The sequence below is a fragment of the Diadema antillarum genome, unplaced genomic scaffold (assembly GCF_040938485.1).
Source record: "Diadema antillarum isolate AM-2024a unplaced genomic scaffold, OU_Dant_1.0 scf00000146, whole genome shotgun sequence".
Taxonomy (NCBI): domain Eukaryota; kingdom Metazoa; phylum Echinodermata; class Echinoidea; order Diadematoida; family Diadematidae; genus Diadema; species Diadema antillarum.
The window spans coordinates 1,452,612-1,467,978 of NW_027271035.1; the positions used below are offsets into that span (position 1 = coordinate 1,452,612).

At 38.4% G+C, this 15,367-nt stretch overlaps 1 protein-coding gene across 2 annotated transcripts in view; it reads left to right on the forward strand.

Moving 5' to 3' along the window:
- The window catches only part of LOC139721664 (alpha-N-acetylgalactosaminide alpha-2,6-sialyltransferase 5-like), a 71,490-nt gene that overhangs the window by 33,419 nt on the left and 22,704 nt on the right, over positions 1 to 15,367 (forward strand). For both annotated transcript variants that reach the window (XM_071632994.1, XM_071632993.1), the window contains 2 exons: positions 4,344 to 4,751; positions 9,625 to 10,046. In XM_071632994.1, coding sequence (XP_071489095.1) covers positions 4,344 to 4,751; positions 9,625 to 10,046 — 830 coding nt within the window. The remainder of the gene's footprint in view (positions 1 to 4,343; positions 4,752 to 9,624; positions 10,047 to 15,367) is intronic.

The following is a 15,367-nucleotide window of genomic DNA, read 5'->3' on the forward strand; positions in this document are numbered from 1 at the left end:
TTTTGCTTGGAATTTGTTAAGAAGCTTTTACTGAGTGTGATTTACTAAATTGATTTCTGCAATGCAATTATCAAAGGGTATAGTCTTAATGCTTCTGGAGGAAGACAGGACTTTTTTTGTTTCACCTTTTTTTATTAACATGAAGTATGATTTATGACTTTCAGAGATAGCTACTTTTCATGCTGCATTTTGCCAGTTTTTCCCTGCTCTGTTGTATGAGTGTAAATGCGTCACACAGCCAACTTTGTTATATTGCCCTATTCGTCATTAACACTTTCCAACTGTATGATCAGCATAATTTGTGGGAAAGGCACGCAATTAGTGTTTTAATGATATAAACAGTGTCGTTAGTTGGCATAAAGACTTCCATGGCTCTGTTAACAGAAATGAGTGGATATTTTTCACATCAGTTTGTGTATGTGTGGATACTAGGATAAAGGTAAACATTCACAATTGCTTAAAGCCACTGTTTACCATTGGGAACAGTGATTTGAAAATGTTCGATTTATCACATTTGATGCATCAGTTGTATCACAAAACATCCTACCATATAAAAATATGGCAATAAAGCCACAAATGTAAGGAGATATCACAAATTTTCTCAATAAACCAAAACTGTAGACGGTTTATTCTAGAAACAATTTCAATAAAACTATTGTTCACAGTTTGTATATTTTAACAATACTTTAATAACATCGATTATAGTGATAAAGATTTGTACATTGGTTGTTTCTATCTCTAACTCACATTTTAGAACTATTTTGAAGCACTAAAGCTGTTGTTTTTTCAAATGATAAACAGCACTTGGCTTTAAAGTGTTAAGTGTATTACCTCAAGGTGATACTGACAGTGATAGTGTGAGGCAATGCCATACATCACTGTCCCGTCTCTGTTCCTTGCGTCGGTCTCAAAATCGATGGTTCCTGTATACTGCCTCACTAAAGCGTGGACAATTTCTCAGAGATGCCACCTCGCGGATACACGCTCTCCGTAAGCCGTCAGAATGATTGAGCTTGACAATTTGGTTACATTCCTCGAGCAGTGGAATCCATCAAAGGTGTGGGGGCATTGCAGTCACCCTGGGGTGAAGGAATAGAAGTCTTCAAGGCTTAATTCATTCTCCATCTAATTCTAGTCGAATATTTAGCTGCTCTAAACATTAGCAGTTCGGTAGAGCCTGCGGTGTCATGAACCCCACTTCCCGTCCCTTTCCTGTGTCTGTTTCCGTCAGGTTATGGTACTTACATAATATCTATTCATATTTCTTGAAGTGTGACACTGTTTCCCTGAAATCCAATCGTGCTCAAATCATAGCACATCATTAAATGAATGCTCACAAGTAATATCAGTGTCATGTATCAGCGACATTTAATGTACCAGTGGATTTTTTTTTGTAGAGTCCCCATCAGCCATAAATGTAGGGAAAAAGTGTTTATATTCACTACCCTGCTCCCAAGCTTGATCAATGATTGTATTAGATTCAATAAAACAAAAACAAACAAACATGATTCCAAGAATATGTGGTAATAGTGTAAAAATCTGCTTTAAATATTATTGCAATGTGAAGTGTAGGTCTTGTGGTATCTGACTCATGCAGAAGCCACACCAGTGAAGTACATCCTCCATATATAACAATATGCCCTTGAAGGTATTTGCTGATTTCAAGAAATCAAAAACTACCTTTTGAATTTTGATACTGTTGTAGTTTTGTTTCACCTTGTGTGATGATGAACACATGACAAGGGTGGAGATTTTGATTTCCTGTTTGCCAAAAAAAAAGAAGAAAAGAAAAGAAAAGAAATCGACAAGACAATGTCCTGAGATAGTATTGAAGTATCAAACTATTACCATATATGACAATGTTTCTTGATGGTTCTTCTGTAAAGTGCAGCTACGAAAAGCAATCATACTTGCTGCTACACTTGTAGTCTATGAATAGGCTTGTATGAGTACAACTCTGTAGAGATCTGCATTGACTAAAGACGAATGAAATACAACATAGGGCTCAACGAAAAAGTTCATCACATTCACCTTTTGTTGCAGTGGAGTTCCAGGTGTTGTTGCATAGAAAATCAAACAAATGCATAGAAAATCAAACAAATGCATAGAAAATCAAACAAATGTAAGGTGTCAGCCAGTCAGAACTGAGTATTCAGAAACATATGTTTGATGTGCTGACTCATGTTTGATCTCGACTTTCATGCTACAACAGGGCGATGGTTTGTGACTTGACATTTGTACACTGTACAGTGACTGTATGTACTGTATATGACTATGACCTTGTAGTTTTTCCTTTAGTTTAGTGATGTGTAATAACAGTTGTTCCATCTAAATCTTCATCATGCAGGCAGAGTATTAGTGCAGAAGTGTGCTATGCACGTCATTGGCCTCATTATTCTCACCAGGCATTAGTGGTAGGGCAGAGTTATTAATCACCTTTGGGATATTTCTAGTTCTGTTTCTCCCTGTATTTCCTTCTGCTACAGTGCCTCTCCTCTTTTTGTGCCCCAGCTCACTCAGCCTTGCACTAGGGTGAGAGGTCCACGTTGCCAGCCAGCCAACCAGCCAGCCAGCCAGCCAGCATCTATTCATTAAGTGTATCTCTCTCCTCTCCTTGCTCTTTCAAGTGGGTTCTGGGAAGAGACGCTGGGGCATAGTGTGTGCTGGCTGCATAAGATATGTAAACCGCTTGCCTCCGTAATAGACTCAAGGGGCTTGATGCATTTTGCATTTATTTTGTCGCGAGAGAGATAGGGGCTCTCGTGACAGCATCCCATCGTCCGTGCCCTGCGGGGGCTGAGCTCATGAGGCAAGTTATGGCTGCTGGGACTAGATGGTTTTGCCATCTCATCTCTTCCCCCCCCCCCCCCCCCCCCCCCCCCCCCAGTCCAGATGCTGTCCCATCATCATCATCATCCTCATCATCCTCCTTCTCCTCCCAGTTGCGTGGTGCAGCACGCGGTGTTACTCGGGGAGCGGGTGTAATTCACCTTGTCACCCTGAGCATACCTTGCTGTCATCTCCGATATCTCAGCGTGTTTACTTCTCGTCCTAGTTGTGGTGTCCACTGAGCTATATGTCTGTCCACTGATAAAGAAGTCCTTGGGGGTACAGAGGTGGGGAAGATGTTGGCAGGAGGTTGGAACGATTATGAAACTTGCAGTCAGCTCCTGGCAGGGAAGCCTGGGAAATTACTGTGATGAGTGAGAGCTGTATCATTCATTCCGTCTGGCCTAAACACAGTTCCCCAGAATTTTATAGATGATTTCACAGATGAATTTAAAATTATTAAACCCTGCTTGTGATTTTCCTTTTTGTTTTGTATTTGTAGTTGTCAAGTCTGTGCACATTCATATCTTGCTGGTTCTGTAGACCAGCAGTATTGAAGCATATAATGTACAATGATGAGGGTCGTAAACCTATCTCTAGGCTCAACCATGGTTTCATGACACAATGTATGTGTATTTGTAATTGTATTAACATTGTCTGTTCACACAATCACAAATGTTCAAGAAAATTCTTGCAGGAACGGAACCTTGATGAAGCTTATATACATATTATAGTGTCTTTGAAAATGAAAAGCAGTTGGTGGGAATCCCCCACCGTTATCATCAATGAGGATTCCGCGATGCATTAAATGTCCTATAAAAGAGGCTACCCACCCCCTCTCTGCGAGGCTCAGTATAATGATGTCTATTTTGGGGTTCACTTGAGGAGTGTACTACACAATGTACAGAGCCAAGCAAAACTGTGGTACCCTGTAACATGTACATGCATTCACCTGTTAAAAATTTGGGAAGATGTAGGGGGATATGACAACAGTTGTCAGAGTATAGCACCTTATCTTGCTGATATCTTTTTCACTACTTGCTGTATAGGAAATTTCCTTCTTTCAACTGCATGAAATGACCTTGTTTTGATGAGAAGATTAAATGTGTTAGCTGTAGTCCCTAGCTGTATATTGTTTTAACTGAATACACCTCTACACTTTCAATATTCAAATTCAGATGATTAAATGATAAGCTGAAAGTCATCATAATCACGGATATTCCGGGCCTGGGTTGTGATAAGCCATTCCCTTTTCATGGAAGAAGACTTTCTTTCATAGGAATGTGCATTGTCATGGATGATATTCTTAAAATGAATGTGCGTGCAATACATGAACTATACCTTGTACTTGTCCTGTAAAGTGTGCTATGAGTTTCTATCATTTTGATATTTGTTCATATATTTGGGTTTTATGGATGCAAATGTTTGTTCTCCATAAAATTTGGTTTTCTGTCTGGAATAACAAAATTAATGGTTTTGAATTTCATGTTTGTTTTGTTGTTTTCTTTGTACAGAGACCACACAGAATACTTGCCTTCACCCTCTGCTACACGCTGACCTGTTTTGTGTGCCTGAGCCTGTACTACGATGGCACCTATAGAGCCAGCACTTCCCCCCAGTTCAAGGTGCTAGCGAACAACGCCTCGCTCGCCTCGGCGGCTGCCGCCGTCACTGCCAGCCAACGGCAGCCGGCCCAGTCGCAGCTCTCCTTGCAGCAGCCCGAGGGTGCCAGACGCAATGTCTCCCGCGAGATCCTCCAGCTCCAGGATAAGGCCGATGAGCTGCAGAGACAGGTGGAAGCGCAGACGGCGGCCCGGCAACACCCGCCGAAAATCAACTGGCGGGACATCGCCAAGGGGGATATGGTCAAGAAGACAAAAGTATTGTCCAAAAACGACTACAGACACTTTGCTGATAACAGGGTACGTATTGCACTGTGAAACGAGTTTTTCTCTTTTATTTCCAGTTTATTAGCAATAGTGTATGACCTCTTTTAGACAGATTTTTGTAAATTTGATGCATATCTGCAAGTGTGCGGAAACTTCTTTCCACACTAATAGATAATGCCAAGATATACATTGATGGCCGCTTCAAATCAATGTGTATGCTTGATCAAGACAGCTGGCAAAACGGTAAGAGAAGGGAAATGTTAGGACCCCAGCCTATTCTGGCAAGTGCAAGTATACTTTATTGTACTGTGCCTGGGGAAAGACAAACACATAGGATAAGGGAAAGAAATTATGCTATTGTTCAGATACAAGTTTCAAATTGCATTGTTTCCAATCAAATATGCAACAAGAGCCATTGATCAAGCAATTAGTGAACGGAGTTGCCAGCAATCCCCCATATTGGGAAGTAGGAAGAGGTATAAGCAAGGAGGTTCAGGAGATGGAGTCACAGCAGTCTGATATTTCCTTTGATCCCATGTTTTATGCCACCATTCCGAAATATTTGGAAGTATGTGCCAAACTGGATCTGCCCCACAGATAGGAAGACAATGGATTCATGTCTCATTTCAAAAGGAAGATATGTTTTTATTATGGTAATTACTGTTCACAATGTATACTTTTATATGAAAAAATCAATGGTACATAATGGTAAAGACCAGGGATGTGTGAAAAGAAATTGCACAAATATTGCAGAAATGAAAACCAAAATTTCTCAGCTGGCTGTGGCTGTGTCTGATCACTTTATAAAGAATACTTTACTATCAGTTTCATGTGTTGGAATTAATCACTAAAGTGATAAAATCGTTTTTCCAGATCTCAAACACTTTCAGAACATGCAGCTCACATTTATATTTTTGCACATATTTTTGGATAGGATTGACATCTGTTTTACATACTTTGATATCATTAGGTGAAGTTTCATCTCATATGATAAATAAACAGATTGCTGAGAAAGATGGTGGCATCAATTGCGAGGATCAGGAGAATTCTTTTGAGCATCCATAGAAAACTGACAAATGTTTGAATAATTACAGCCAAGTTGGAACTCCGTCTCTTGAACCTCCTTGGTGCAAGTGGATGTACATATGTCAATTCCAGGAAGTAAACCATTTCATCAACCTATTTGTCACGACAGTTGACTTGGATGAATACGGTGCCATTTTATAGCAGCTTGGAAAAGTAATTCATAATGTCAATGGCACCCAGGGGTGACAAAAAGATTCTAGAGTGTCACACAGTAAAAAAAAAAAAATAGAATAATGATAGTAATAATAATAATAATAATAATTTTAAAAAAATCTTTGGGTACTGTCATGTCTGACTGCCAAACCAAAAGATAGATTTAGGAAGTGATTTACATATGTCATGTTTTTAGTGCCATCTTCTTTTAGATTAGAATGGAAATGAGAGAGAAGAGAAATGAAGAAGAGGGGGAACTTACAGTGAGGTACGGTTGCCAATTGAATCACCACTAAAAGAAAGATAAAATATTTAAAAGCAAAACAAGAAAGGAACTGAAAATGTAAACACACACACACAATAATTTATCAAATTATGGATGAGTGATAGGCTTGTTTGTCAGTGAAACTAATTAATCCAATGGAAAAGAGATCTATATCACTGTGGTCAGAGATGGCATATTGGATATTACATTTATAATTGATGTTTACATCAATCACATTTTAATAGCATGATTCCAGTCTTCCTGTAGTACGGTTGTAGAGTGAGTCACATGTTTGGTGTGATACATATGTTAAATTCATTCAGCCATATTACAATGACATTTACAGGTATATGCTTTATATGACAAAGACACATTCATAATATTGTCCATGCAAGCAACAAGGAATTGACAAGGTATTTTATAACATTTAGTTTTAATACCAGTCGTAGATGGCTAGTAATGTGAGAAACTGCGTAATCTTTATCACAGAAAGACTAAGAGTCTCTAGAGCTTTAGGGAAAATAGGCCCAGAATTCTGAGGATGTGTTCCACTATTCATCTGTGGGCGAGAAGACTGCAAAACTACTAAAGGTATATGACCCATTCTACGCTGATGTCCCAAGTTAGCAATGGATTAAATTTAGTGGAAATCTCCCAAGAAAGGACTATGTCCTTGGAATCTGGTTGATCCACGATGGAGTGGCAGGCATGTGACAGTTTGAAACAAGCTAAACTGTAGATTACTTCGGACTCTGACATGAAGCTGTTAATGTAGTTAACTTGCTTTTTTGATCTGCACTTCTGTCAACTTTATGTCTCTCTTAATTTTGGGTCCACAAAGAATTAAAGATAATATAAAGTTTTGGTACCTCAAAAGTTTCCCTGAGTTTCCTTGACCTAATAGTTTGTGTTTCAGGTTAAAGTACCTTTCATATAACTAACACTGTTAGACTTACTCGCCCCAAAGTGCTCCCATGTCTTAGTAATCATGCAATAATGGTTTCGTACCAGAGCAGAGAGGGCTCTAAAAAATTCGAACGAGCCGTTAGTTTGACTCGACGCAGTACCGCGACAATCAATATACACGTATTGTACAAAACCATTATTGCATGAAAGACATGGGAGCACTTTGGGGCGAGTAAGTCTCACAGTGTTAGTTATATGAAAGGTACTTTAACATGAAACACAACTAAGACAAGGAACTCAGGGAAACTTTTGAGGTACCAAAACTTTATATCATCTTTAATGTGATACAATGATAGTTTCGAGGAAGTCCGTGGTTAGGGTGGTTAGAAGAAGTTTTCATCCTGCTCCAGCTACACTTTTGTATTTGGTCTTCACTGGGAAATGCACTCACAGATCATCTATATGCATGTTTGTACAAAGTTGTGTATGATCCATGTTTACCCTACAGTTATGTGAGACAGTGAAAGATTGGTTTGCACCCCTTCTACCATAAAAGCAATAAGGTTTTCCTGTTTTGCAGTTCTGAGTGGAACACTGGTATTCAACAGAAGTTCTAAATGAAGATAATACAACTGTACATGCATAGTAGAAATATATCAGGACTGTCAGATGATTGACGCCATTATTGCCTGATCAGCCAAATTATCACGCAACATTAACACCCACTGGCATGGAAATTGCAATATTAAAGTTCTTTGCGTGTGTGTATGTGTGTGTGTGTGTGTGTGTGTGTGTGTGTGTGTGTGTGTGTGTGTATTAAGTTTTAACCCTTTCTCAGCCAGAGACATTGGACAGTGTGTACAATGCTATGGACTTATCTGTGCCAATTGACTCTCGAAGCATGCAATGGGTTAAACAGAACAAATCTACCAAATGAGGAAGTAGGGGCCTTCTGCAGTACTCGCATGGCCTGGACTCCACTCATTTTGTCAATACATCAACAGTTGGCCACATTGTAGGACAATACTAGTTGGCTGTGAGCACATATTGATCATAGGAGTGAGAAATAACTACCTACAGGAAATGTTCCAGAGATGTACTGAATACATCGACTGGTCTTGTGTCTTACTCACGAGTTGTCTGATTTGGCTCACAAACAAAAATTCATATGTGTACAGGTCACAGAAATATGACAAGTGAAAATGTTTTGCACAGAGCAGTTTAGAATGCTGGTGGAGGTGGTGCTTGTCGTAGGCATTGTTTCTTTGAGACTTCAACGTTATGTGAAGCGAAAGGGAAGAGAAACACACACAAAAACAACATCTTCTTGAGAGGGACTTGATGGACGATGTGGTATTTTTTTCTATGAGTGGTTGGCAATGTGTGATAAATGCATTATGATTATGTGGCTTGCCAGCAACAGCGGATCTCTTCATTGTGAAGTCAGGCGCATACCTCGCCGGGGTTTTCACACGCTCGACTCCCTCCGCGTACCTCAGCCTCCCTGCTATATCAAATAATCTCCTTCTCTTCTCCAACTTTATGTGATAAATGTTTCACATGGAGAATTAGTCAAAACAATGATTCATCTCTTGCACAGTCATTCTTTGTCATACTGCCATATCCAGCTTCTCTGCCATCGACTATTGACCATGTTATTGTAGTCAACATTATCATCAGCTTGGGGTAACAGTGCATCTGTTGGGAACACAGGGCCTCGGCATTCCTTTCTCACGCATCTCAAAAGTACTTTATTGTTTATTGTTGTAATTGGGAGAGAAACACACTTAGTACATACATGTAGAATATCTTTTGGCTGCAATGTGATACAGTTGTTGTAGTTTCCTAAGGTATGAGACTGGATGAAATGATATGTCTGTGCATGAGAGGAAGTTAGAACATGAGTGTCATTCCATAGTTTCGTTGAGAATGCTGAAGTAGACTGAAATTCAAAAGATAATCAAGTACTGTTAACATGTAGAGTAGATGGTAACATCTCATACCCGAGTACAATGCACTTTACTTATCAATTTAATGTCACATTAGTTAGTGTTGTTTAAATCTGCATAGAGAAAGCTTGGACCTGAGACTGAAATCATTGTAAGTCAAAGGGAAGTATTGCCAGTTGAGATCAAAAAGGTCGAACATACAGTAGTATGTGGAGTTTATGCCCTTGTGCTTCTCATGTAACATTGTGCAGTTATTGCAACATTCATCTCAACTTTTTTTTTAGATTCCTTTATTTGATTTTTTTTTTTTTTGGGGGGGGGGGGGTCAGTTCCATCTGATGGAAACATTTGCAACATATTGTACTGTATGTATCTTCCCACTTGAGCTTTTTTATTTGTTTATCTGGAAAGGGTGTATTACATACCATACATAATGTATGTTGTATATATTCGGCTGGCTCATCGTATGTATATCAACAATTTTTTCATGTACTGTCAAATTTTCTGTATTTCTTTTCCTTTCCCCTTCCTGCCTGTGACCGTGCAGAGCCTGTCGTACCACTGTAAACGATGTGCAATAGTTTCCAGCTCTGGCCAGCTCTTGGGACGCGGGGCTGGGCCTGAAATCGACAAGAATGAATGCGTGATTCGCATGAACGATGCGCCCACCAAGGGCTTTGAAGCCGATGTGGGCACAAGGACTACAGCCCGGGTGATCGGGCACAGAAATCTGGGGCGAGTCTTTGCCCACCAGAAGGACTTGCAGGACCAGATGTTCTCCAATCGGTCGTCAGAAAAAGTTTTCATCCACTGGTCTTACCTGACGGACATTGATGCCGACCAAGTCGGAGAGTATGCGCTGGTCATGAAACTCATGGAGAAATACCCCAAGGTGGATTTTGTGATGTTCACGCCGCAAAAAATGAAATTTGCCGAAAAGCTCTTCCATCAGGAGACGGATCTCACAAGGTACAGTATTAGTCCAATTTTTTTTTTTTTCTTGTGCTGTTATTATCAGCAGTACTAATTACATGCATGTCTTGTTATTAAAGAAGATATCCACTCCAAAATTTAATCGATTTCATAAGAAAGAGAAAAAAATTTCCCTGCAGAACAGTGCCAAAATGATGAAATTGGATACAAAATAAGGGAGTTTCTGAAGAACATTCTGAAATTTCAACATTTTTGTGGAAAACACTTCTTGACCAATCGTTATAAATTTTCAAATTGGCAAGTTGAAGATGTCATGCTCTCACAATTTCTTATTCATTTCATTTGCAGAAATGACAAAAACTAATATTTCAGCTGTATTATATAAAGCTTGCCTTAAAACTACCAAAAATGAAATAAATTTTGGTGTGGGAATATGCTTTTACCTGTATTAGCTAAACAATAATTTTTTTTCTGAATTTCATGTACATTGTATACCATACATGAAAAATTGTGAGGGCATGACATCATCAACTTGCTTATTACAATATTCATAAGGACTGATCAAGAAATGTTTTTTAAAAAATGTGAAACAGATTTCACAATGTCACGTCTTCCATATATTTCTTATCAAATTTTTGTCATTTTCGGATAATTCTGTTGGGAATGTTTTTCTCTTTCTTTTGGAGTTTATTTATTTTTGGGGTGGATTTCTTCTGTAACTCTTCTATACTACATTCAGCAGTCAAGATGGACATCCATATACCTTTATCCACAAGTATTTAGAATTTTCTATATTTGTTGTCTTTTATGCATCGTCTTGTGTTATGAGCTATACAGCGACTGCTGATCAGGAACGCTACACTGGGTTTCTCATGAGAAATTCTCCTGATCATCCTTCTAGCTTTTCATCCCGAAACTTGATACACGCGTCCATGTGTGGGGCCCTGAATTGATAAACAGTGACATCTTGCAAAGCCAGTTCAGGAGTCACATCTCTACAGCAAACATGGGCAAGGCAACAGGTTCAATCTTTCTTCGCAACAGCAGCCTTGCATTATTTGGTAGATCATGAGGTGGTTGTAGTGGGGCAAGGTTGTATGACTTTTGAGTCGCTTTGAAGAATAGGTAAAGGAATCAATGGCATTGTTGGCCAATCTTATCTCGAAAGGTCAAGATGATTTCCACTTTGTCTCACGTCACATGTTAGTGATGTTGCTGTAGGTAGTTTGAATAGCGAGAAATAAATTATTTGACATCGCAGTCTTTCGTACTCATCTAATAGAATTGCAGTCTTTCCTGGTATTCCAGTCGCTTAATCAAATAGTCGAGGACCAAATTCCCCAATAAAGGGGGTTCCCCCAGCCCCAGATAACAGAGTATGATAGAGAATCCTTAAAGGAAGTGAGCTTTAATAGGCTAGCTGGACAGATTAGCTTGTTTGTCTGCATTATCGGTTTTGGTTTCAATAGCATTTTCATCCCATTGTGCTTTTACCCCTAACAATCCTCTGCTTCTCTTGATTGCGTCATTTTAAACTTCCAAAAACATCTGCTGTGAGCCACATGTTCCTCTACTGTCCAAGCTCAGTGCTGACCAGTCTCTCTAGCCTGAGTCTATTAAGTAGCCTGCGTCTTTGTAACAGGAAATTTACCCTCAGCATTATCATACTATCAAGCTAAGTAGGTCAATAATGTCTGTGTTTTCTCAAACGCCCGATTGTTCTCAAGACCCGCAGATAGAGTGCCATGTCTACAGTAGGATTGCATGACCGCGCATATCAGAGGGGGTGGGATGGAGTTTGAAGATTATGGTGGTGTATTGATTACAACTTTGTGTGACAAAAAAAAGAGGCAAAATTGATCAAAACCTAACAAAAAAAAAACCTTTAAAAAGATGGTATGTTTACACACACACACACATTTTAAAAGCTTACTAAATTGCTAACAATTTCAGGTGATTCTTCAATTTGGCAGTGCATTGTAGAAGAAAGACATTTTCCGTTTCTCAAATTGGCAAATTTATGCCACTTGCTTTGATTTTATTCCATAATTAGGAAGACATGACATCAGTAAAAGAAATGTGCCTGTTTATGTCGGTCTTTGATTAAGGTGATACCTAATGCCATGTATGTTCAGAAATCAAAAAAGGTATTTCAAATTTCATTGAGTTTTGAGAGATCCCAAAACCAATGTTAGGGAAAAAGATGAATACATTTCAATATTCCAGAGGTCATGTGATATTTGATCAATCACAAAGGGGCAGAAGGACATGCAGACTTAATCTGGACAAACGTCACATACTTTTAACATGTTTTGGGAGTCTAGCTAAAAAATTATGGGTCAAACTGCTTACGATATTTGCTGTCTAACATTTGTCATGATGCTGTAATTGAAAAATGATGTGACACTTTGTTTGAAGAAGTATCTTACATTTATTAAAGTGAAAGCAAACTTTTTGTCCCTAAACATTGTTTTTTTTCTGATGTCCCTTTTTGTAACATTACTGAGCGATCTTGTAAGTTACCATGGCAACTCAAATATTTGTGAAATTGTATTCATCCTTTTCAGTATCATAAAACCTGTAAAGGATAAACATGTAACATGATTGTGACATGAAACAAAAAGCACCAATACGTAAATTTGCTTAAAGTTAAATGTATCATCATAACTAACCACAGAATTGCCCTTATACAATGTACATGTATGTGTAGATGTGTGTTGGAAATCAGAGGTGCCAATTTTGATGATAACAAAAGGATAATTTCAATTGCAAATTCTTCAAGGACTTGGTGGGTGTTTAAAAAACACTTAATTTCTTTGTCTTGTCCTTCAAGGATCCGTTACCTAGAAGTGGGAGAGGGTAACATACAGTACTCAGCCCTTGAAATATAATGAACAAGCAGAACAACCAGAACCATAGCAAAGCTTTGCCTTGAAATGAATGTCACGTACTGTACAGACAGACAACAAAGGACCTTGTTGAAAGGATCGTTGTAATCAAGAGAGACAAAACTTTCGATGATCCTACCTGGGCATGAATAGCGTTGGAATATTTCAAGGCTGTTGTTATTCATTCGAACTTGTGCTTTTGCTGCTAAAGTGTGATGTCTATCATATGTTGTCTCCAGCAATATGTTTACATTAATTATTGTTTTGTGCTTTGTAGGTTTATTTTGGTATTGCAGCTACAAGGGATTTCCAGTATGCGGTACTGTAAGAGTGGATATTTTCGCGCGACTAATTTTTCGCGCTTGGCCGGGTGAGAAGAGTTTCGCGTGTATTTAATTCCGCGAAATCAAGACATCATGCACAGGAACACATGGCAAGCAAAAATAGTCGCGTGCTTTTATTTTCGCTCTAGTTTCTGGTTGCGCGAAATGCGCGAAAATTTTAACACCGCGAAAATTTCCACTTTAACAGTATATGGCATTTAATAAATCCTGATTTATTATACCCCCACTCACACTAGTGTGTATCGGGGTACATAGTTTGATATCCTGGTATATCACTGTCAAATATCGTAAAAGTCTTCAATAAATCTTTACTCTAGGTAGGTGATCTTCTCTGTCTAGTTGACTTGGACAAGACATGATTTTGCATAATGTTGGTTTGTGATGGCTTGTCATAAGGCACTGTTTTATTACCGAGAATACACTTGGACTCCACAAAATGTAATGTATAGAGAGGACATTTATGTAAGGGATGCCCACCACTTTTTTTTTTCAAATGATATTCATTCACTTCCAATCAAATGATTAAAAGAAAAAGATCAATTTACTACTGTACAAAAGTTGTACAACATAAGAGAATAATTCTTTAAAAAAAAAGAAGAACTTAAACATTTTCATGTTTCAATATAACTAAATAAAGATGGCAAAATTATAGCAATTACCGAAGGGAAAAAAAAATGGAAGTATATCATATCTAAAGTAGAACCCATCCGGCCCCAAAACAATTCTCCCTAGCTGACCTAACTACCCTTCCTGACCATATACTGCTTTACTATAATTACCAAAAAACAAAAAACGAACAAAACACTTCACCCCTACATAGTTACCTATCCTTTCCTTCCCACCCCTACCCATTACAGTTTCACTATTTTACTTCTTACACACAACCACTCAATCAAAAAAAATACACACACGCACACACACACACACACACACACACACACATACACACACATACATGTATATATTCACATTCATCTACATGTCTCATATCAACACTATAAAGGCAAGATCACCGTGGGATCACTTCCTGTTCTTAAGTTGGCTTTTCATTTTAACCCATAGAGAACGGACTGATTTTGCTACAACATGCATTTCCCACAGACACCTGTACGAGTATTCTCATGACTCATCTTCAACAGGTTAAAAATGATCTATAGGTCTGCTAAAGAGGTCTTTCTGCCAAGTGCTACATTTGTAGATGTTTTTGCACAGGTGTATTTAAACACAGTTGGAATGAATGTGGATTTTTATGTAGTTTCAACATTTTATAACAAGTTTTATAATCGTCTTTCTCTAAATATGACTTTCAAACATTGTTCCTTGGATGTACAATGTATGTATTGGACCAGATGGTACCACAGAGCAATCTTTTGGAAGATAGTAGGCAACTGCTCTTTATTTCCTGATTTTCTAAAGAAAACTGACCAACGTATTGCGGGAGGAATTTAATCAGTTGGTCAAATTCAGAGGCAGATATTTTGATCACTGGCATTGTGCTAGATAATTTACTCTCGCATGTGTGACCCAACCACCCACTGGGCTTACATATTACTCTTAACATGCATATTTTATGGCCCATTTTGTGATAAGGTGTGCAATTATTTACGAGCTGCAATTGTGAGTGTGTATGTGTGTGTGCGTATGGTAGCAGCCAGGAAAAACCAACAGGATGTAAGCATTTAGATTGTTGCCATGGCAACTACACTTACTGCAATTTACAATCATTGTAAACATCTCTATAAAACATACCCCTTGCATTGAAGTAGGTGTACACAGTATCACTAATGCAGACCTGCAATTGTTCTTTCATTTTAACCGTACAGTATTAAGTGTATGTGTGTTTTTGTCCACTTTTTCCAAATGTTAGATTAAAAAGGAATAGTAATTTTGAAGCGAGAAAAAGTTTTGTTCTAAATTTTTCTTTGACATGTCTTTATATAGGGTTTCCGTGATTTTGAATCAAAAATATTGTATCTTTATCTCTGTCTGTTCTAGCATACTGTATCAGTACATGTTTTTGATAGTCTGAAGGCATTGGTAATCCTGAAAAAAAAAAAAATATTGCAGTGTTGGTATCATTGATTGTCACAAAGAGAATCATCATTCTGAACAGTGCTGTGGAAAA